At 39.4% G+C, this 7500-nt stretch overlaps 1 protein-coding gene across 1 annotated transcript in view; it reads left to right on the top strand.

Annotated features, from left to right (window-relative positions):
• The window catches only part of LOC137996785 (protein MMS22-like), a 73831-nt gene that overhangs the window by 23849 nt on the left and 42482 nt on the right, over positions 1–7500 (top strand). Inside the window, exons 8-12 of the mRNA XM_068842368.1 lie at positions 1050–1163; positions 4059–4164; positions 4970–5082; positions 5606–5671; positions 6818–6937. Coding sequence (XP_068698469.1) covers positions 1050–1163; positions 4059–4164; positions 4970–5082; positions 5606–5671; positions 6818–6937 — 519 coding nt within the window. The remainder of the gene's footprint in view (positions 1–1049; positions 1164–4058; positions 4165–4969; positions 5083–5605; positions 5672–6817; positions 6938–7500) is intronic.

Genomic DNA, 7500 nt, shown 5'->3' with positions numbered 1-7500 from the left:
ATATTTCAACAGAGTTAACTGATGAAAACAAGCACTTCACATTACCCCCTAATTAATTATAATAATCTTTTATTAGCTCAAGAAGAAAAATACAATAGACCTTTTTGCAGATACGGCGGCCATTTTGATTTCCATTGTTTCGAAAGACATTATGGGATGCTCAGGGGGCAAATTAATATGTATTTGCCCCCTGGACATCCCATAATAGCTATTTGAAACAATAAAAATCAAAATGGCCGCCGTATCTGCAAAAAGGTCTATGAAAGACAAATACAATACAATACAATACAATACAATACAATCTTTATTTATACACGATATCAAATTCAAAGCTAATAGGAAGAAAAAGAAAAAAGAAAAATGGAACACTAAACTAAGGTTAAAACTGAAAAAGTTCGAGCTGGATAGCTAAGTTAACTGTAATTGGTTTTCTAGTTAGCTCCCCCAATCGCATTTCGTGAAAAGGCAAAGGGCAAAAGGCAGGCTGAATATTGAGGATTAAAATGTCTCTTGTTCGAAAGTGTCTCTTTTGCTCGATATTTGTCGATAATAGGAAAGAAATGAGCTAATTATAAATTCTTTTTGTCTTTTGGTCTTTTTCGAGAAAAACGCAAATTTCTAGCATGACGTTTCCCGTTTGCTGTTTGCCGCGACGCCAAGTAATACGTACCAAGTTGTCTCTACAAACACGTACACAAAATACCTTGGATTGGAATAAATTTGTTGATAATTTTTGCCCCGATTCTTAGCTTTCCAAGAACGTTACAGCAGCCTTGATTGTGTCTCTAAACTAAGAACAGATGGCTTTCTCCTTGCTTTAATTTAAGTAATCCCCCGGAAATTAGGCGCTATTGCTATGCAAACACTTTCCTTTGTTTCCGTTCCAAAAAGAAATCAAACTTTATCCAATATTTAGTGAACTACCAGATCTTTTATTTACTCGAATTAAACCTGCTAAATTTTCCTTGAAAGCTTTTCCACAAGGCGTAAGCCGAGTTGAACGACCGGGGTACAACATTGAAGGAAAATTAATTCTATATGATCTTTAGGAATCCCAGTCAGAGTTGTTCAAGGTATGTCCATTTCCTTGCGGGTGTGTTCGTGAAATCTGGATCATGTTCATTCATCTTATGGATCATTTGAGTGCCAAAACGGAGTTTGAGGTAAGGGAGACAACTCGTGATCGTTACATCCATGTCTCTTCTGTTTCCGAAGCCACTGACCGCTTTGCTCCGTAGGTTACCGCTTCAAACCGTCTTTCATTTTTAACTGAGATCATGTACATTAGTGTAGTGCTTTATACCAACAGTCCATTACCGAGGAGTAAGAATCTGGTATCAAGTTTAACTGATACCATTGGCTAACTCAATGTTGTACCCAATTCATATTTACATTACAATGTAGTATTCACATTTAAATGATATGGAAATACGTGGAAGAAAACGTTTTATTCCCAGTGGGTTTGAATTGGGTACATCATTGAGTTAGCCGATTTGGTCTATTTAACAAATTGATGTCAGTTTTTCATGCGTCTGTCCTGTTCTTGATCATGAATTGCGTCATAACATTGTCAACGAGTGGATCCGCAGACTACGTTGCAGGGTTTTCTTTAAGGTTTTAAGTAGCCGGAGTTTTTTGCAAAGTAGACGGTTGTGGGTCCGGAGGACCCATACGATGGGCTTTATCCCATCGCTTCTAGGGGGGTCCGGGGGCATGCTCCCCTGGAAAATTTTTGAAAACTGAATGCCGGCAAATGCATTTCCTGGCATTTTGGGCCATGAAACTCAGACATTAGAGGGATGAATCAAGCTGCAATTATACTATGAAAACCATGTTACTCAAAGAAGGACGAAGCGACATTTCAATAATACAACCCTATAATCAAAAAGTTGAGTGATATTTTTTGTATCTTTTTGGTGGTTTTGCTGGAGCTAACGAGCCTGGCAAATATTGCCACTTGACAACTTGTAAACATGGCACATACTTGAACGACTAGACCAGCAAAGGCTTCTGATTGGTTGTTAAATAAAGAAGCTGATTGGAGGATACTAATTGGCCAATGGCGTAAAGGATGTTTCGATCCTGTTTAGGTGTGAAGATGACACACATTCGTTCCATTGTGTAATTAGCGGGAAAATATGCTTGCGGAACTTGGTTGTAGTAATTTCGAAAATTGAAAATCACTCGAGCGGTTTAAGAGTGATGTAGTTTTTTCCAAAGAGTTTAGGAGTTCCGTAAAGTAGTGAGAGTTGATCAAGAGTGACGTTGGATAAAGATCGGTTGTCACATTGAAGCGTAGAGATGCCCTCGAGAGGACGAGTACTTACGCGGGCAAGTAGGATTTAACTCCGAGGAGCGTTACATTCAAGTGTTTAAATAAAGTCTACGAGTCCTCGGCTTCTACGTTCGCTATAAATGATCAACTGAAAGGTTCGAAGTGAAAACGAAGGAGTGGTTAGTGAATGATCAGGGGCTAGTTTTGTTCCTCAGTTGAGTTGTGGTAAGAGATGCGTGGACGCAGGCTGAGCGTATTGCTAGCAGAACATCATATGTAAATTTCCTTCTGGTTTGAGAACAAACCTGTTGAAAGTGCTTCTTTGTTTACAAGTTCTTTTTATGATTGCGGCGTGATTAAAAGAAGTTTTGCGCGGACTAAAACGTCCTTGAGTGATTTTTCCTTCCTGTAAGATACAATCGGTGGCTGTTTCAAGATATCGAAATCCAATATGGCGGACAACAAATCATATTGTTCCTACTTTCCCGCCACCACAGCAAGATTTTTTCAAAACGAAAGTCTCAAGCATAACGTTTTTAAACTGCCCTTGAGTCAGAAGTCTTTTATGTGTTTTCAGAAAAGATAGGCACTGCAAATTTTTATTTGTATTGAGCCCAAGTAGTTTAGACCTCATAAACATCATCTCCTCTACATGTCTTGACTCTTCAAACAATGAAAGTAGCCGGCGAAACCTGACAGAGAAGCCGGCGACAATGTTATGACGCAATTCATGATCAATAACAGGACAGACGCATGAAAAACTGACATCAATTTGTTTTTTACAATAACAAAAAGGCAGAGGGGTCAAAATTAAGTCAAAACACGAAAAGAAAGATTGTTAAAGTGCGTTCGACAATCACTTTGGAAGCAAAGCAGAAGGGGAGGAGGGGGAGAAACAATTTTTTATACACGTGGTCTATCGACCACTTGTATATTTTCTAAAAGATTTTTAGGATTGTTTTTTTGTAGTCAATCTTATAGGGTTTACAAAATGGTTTATGAACAAAGTCCATGCTAAGATATAAAAGGTCATTTCCGATGAGCGTAGTTCCAAATCCAGTCGGTGTCAAAGTCCAGTCCACGGTTTCAAGGACGTAAACTTAGCAGAGCATGCGTTGAAGGCAGAATAATATGCGTTCTCCCTCGTCGAAACGCAAAAATTGACACTTTTTTAACGCTAATAGGGACGAGGCCAATCTGGGTAAATAGTATTCTTGGGTGATGGACTCTTGTGTTTGCGTTTCAGTACACATCTTCAGAAGGCACGGTTATACAAGTTTTTGCATAGCCGTTACCTCTGAAGGTGTTTGTCGGGGCATACGAAAGTCAAGATAAGAAATACTTTTGAACACGTTTTAAGCCAAGCTTATTATGATCACTTTGAAAGAATTGAGAGTTAATACATGGAGTATGAAGATTTCCCCCACCCTCCCTTGCTCCATACCAAGGACTGAGGTGGTACAGTGGAAGGTAAACACTAATTGCTGTTGTCCAAACCAAATGCGGCTGGTCTGGCTTGGAATAATAGCAAGTGTCGTCGAATCAACCTTAAATTCCTTTCAGTAGAAGGCTCAATTCTTGGCATTTAACCTCCATTGATGTGACATCTCATCTAAAAGGTCGAAATAATATTACCTACATTTTGATTACTTACCATTTTGTATTCAGTACGAAATACTACCTATTTTTTACTCAATTTTGAATTGGAAGAATTCGCGAAAGGCGCTTTTAAGTCAAAGCAGTTATCACAGAAACCTTTGTTTTTCCTTTTGTCTGTCTTCAGTCATTCTGGTTGGCAGTTTCCTCCATAATGTCAGAGATACTTCATCCCAAAGAAACGGAGACAGATAGTCAAGAGTATTGCGCTGAGGACTGGGCACGATCGTGTGGTGAGACTTCTTAGCCTTCTATCTCCTTTGATATTCAGAGAATATTTGAATCAAGAAATTAGTTTTGAGAGACGGTTTTGGGCTCGCAGACAGTAACTCAAGTTTGACATTATTAGCTTTAAGAGAAAATACCAGATGAAGATTCAAAATTGTTTAGTCTTAACCTGTTAGTGGAATTATGTTGTTATTAATGATTCAATGAGTCATGAATCAAGTTATGAGTCAGTTCAGTGGTTTTATTTAGAGCCTTTCCAAGATGGTGGGTTAGGATAGGATTCGAGAAACAAAAATCGTTGCGTAGCGAACCACCAAATTCACAATCAGTTTTGCGACGTCCGCCATTTTGAATTTTGAAAACCACTGACCTGATTTATAACTTGACTCATGGCTCATTGACTCATTGACTCTTGTTTACCGAAAACTCATTATTACTACTGCCTTGTCGGTTGTCTGGCTAGTTTAATACTGCCAGTTATTTTCCCTATGTAGTTATTACGGGCTTTCAATGTTAGCTTGAAGTGGCATAGGAAAACTTCAACACCGATTGGCTCTTGACTTTTTTGTGATTACTGGATCTTTAAAGGTTTGTCGTTCTACGTCACTCAATAAATTACTCTGCCTCGAGGGGCTTTTCTCTGGTTTTCTCCTCTCCTCAAAAACCAACATCAAATATTTTTATCATTTTTAATTGGGTGATATAAAACAACAAGTAAAGAAACTTTGTCCAGTCACCACCAGTCGTTTTACGTCATTCAATAAAAAACGTTGTCAGTTGAATTCTTTAAAGCTATCGATTCATTTTCAGCCCCGCCTGGTGTCACTATAAAGACGCCAGTTGGTTTCTGTTGGTGGCTCTTGGTACATGTATCTCCATTGTACTGGTTTACCGACAAAGGAGTTTACTCGCAGAAAAGGAAGGTGAGGTTTGTCTACCGAGTGGTCCGGTGTGGAATTCACCGATATACTGGCTCAATTAGATTTTGGGTCATCTCTTTAGCTTGTAGTCACGTTAGTTTCTCAAGTCGCTTTAGTTTTTCTTCAATCCTGCGACATGCGACATGTTTTCCGCCGGGAAGAATGGACTCTTCCGATAACTCTTCGTGTAATTCCACGAAATGTTACGAACTTCTTCCGATCACGCTTCGTGCCATTCCACGAAACGCCACGAACTTCTTCCGATCGTGCTTCGTGTAATTCAACAAAAAACTCTTTCTGAGCACGCTGTAAATTTTCATGATAATTTGGCTTCCTTCGGGTGTTTCATATTACTGGAAAGGACTTACTTACAAAGCTTATTTTCTCAGCTATGTAAGAGTAAGGGTCTTGGGAGGAGGGGGGGGGGGGGGGATGTGATGGAAGGGAATGATACTGAAACCATAGTTATAGTTGTTTTTCTTTTTGGTAAGATTTTGTGTGAGCATTGCAATATTGCTTTCGCCAGGGTTGTGTTCCAGGAAATTGGGTTCTTGCTCAGGATTTGCTTAAATCGTCTCTTCAAGGTAACAAGGTAAGTGTGAGGAAGCAGAAATGGCCGAAAAAGTTCGAAACGGTCACGAGGAAGTGTGGCGGTTTGTCTCTGAATGGAGGTGAGGTGGGGGTGAGTGCGTGGGTCAACGATTGCCCCAAGACTTTCTGCACGGAGAGTGGGTATCCAACATTCCAGGAACAAAAAAATTGTATTAACGGTGTAAATGTTTGCAGAGAAAAATTGAACATTTATCATCAGTTGCACGCGTTCTCGCCATAACCTCAAACTGGTCATTTCACTTAGATGTCAGAACGAGCGGAACGGTTAATGAAATATAGTAAATGGAGGTGAAGCGTACAGAGCCTTTGTTCTTGTTCTTCAAACCTAAAATTAAATTAAATTCCGCTTTAAAAAAACTTTTGGGTTTCGCTCCACTTTAATTTCCCGGGAGAGTGAAGTAAGGAAACGGACTGTTTCCATGGTAATGGTCCGAACTGTGAAATCCCGGCCGACAACCAGCCAATCTGAGTGCTTCATTTAGTCTGATAATTGCTTGCCATGTGATAAATGTGTTTATTATCTCACTCAAATTTGCTTATTATCTCACTGTTTTAGTATATACTAAGACAACTTCGCGGCTCGGTAAATATCCACCATTAGTATCACCCAATTAACTAGTGGACTAGTTTAATGCAAATCCTGCATTTTAATTGGCTGCGCTACTAAAGGAATATTAGTAATAGTCTTCGAATAGCGAAAAGCGTGACGCTTTCTTTGGTTTTATTCCCAAATAAACATTTCTTCAACTTGCATTAGCTAACTTCATTATTGCCTTTTCTGTCCGACTAGTGGCCATAGTTAACTATTAGACCCTTCGGGTCAATAGCCCATTCGGCTTCGCCTCCTGGGCTATTGACCCGTAGCCCGCAAGGGCTACGGGTCTAATTGTTAACTAGCCACCTCCACTTCGGTGAATAGTTGTTAATTAGCCTTCGTTTATTGTTACCGTGGCTGTTGTAGCGGGCAACACGGTAGATCCTGAATTTTCTTGTGATTCACACATACCAGTAAGAAAGAAATAGCGTTTGGTATGATGATTTTTCGGAGACATGATAGTGTAGAGAAAACCGTCAGTCCGAGATGTTGTTAAGAACTCAACGTTTAATACTTACTTTTTCCTTTCAGGAGACTCACGAGGAATCGCAACGTCGTTTCTCTCTCCGCTGTTGTCTTTCATTATCCGTTCACTGGTCTGCAAATTCCGATCTTATTCTTTGGTTATGGGATTACTTTCACAAGAGAATGGTTAGTTGTTGACTTGCCTTTTTTTTCGCAATGCCGCAACGAATGTCGATCGAATCATTTAACCTCTAACATAGAGACCCGCAATAACTTTGTTGCATAATTGCTGAAAGCCCTAGGCTCTAGAGCTACAACCAGTTTTCATGGTGTCCCACGATGTCTTCCGTCCATCCCACAATAATGAAAAACGCCAGGAGCTTGGACGAACAACTTTGAACATGTGATAAATGTGTTTATTATCTCACTCAAATTTGCTTATTATCTCACTGTTTTAGTATATACTAAGACAACTTCGCACACCAAATCACACACCGGGGCAAAAATATCTTTAATTAGTAGGCACCGTCCTTAATAGAAAGGTGTTTTCCTTAATAGCACGGCAAACTCCTCAGTATCCTCGAGAGTAAAGTCGACTAAATGCAGCTCACTTAGAACTACCAAGTCGTTAACTATTTTTGATTCCGCTGCTGTTCAACTATATGAAACTTCATATATTTTAAAGACATTGTTTTGTATATGACTACTTTTTGGCTATTTTAAACTTATAACTTATTTTGCCAACTGTT

This window comes from Montipora foliosa, chromosome 3 (genome assembly GCF_036669935.1).
Source record: "Montipora foliosa isolate CH-2021 chromosome 3, ASM3666993v2, whole genome shotgun sequence".
NCBI classification, from domain to species: domain Eukaryota; kingdom Metazoa; phylum Cnidaria; class Anthozoa; order Scleractinia; family Acroporidae; genus Montipora; species Montipora foliosa.
This window is presented reverse-complemented; position numbering and strand designations above follow the sequence as displayed.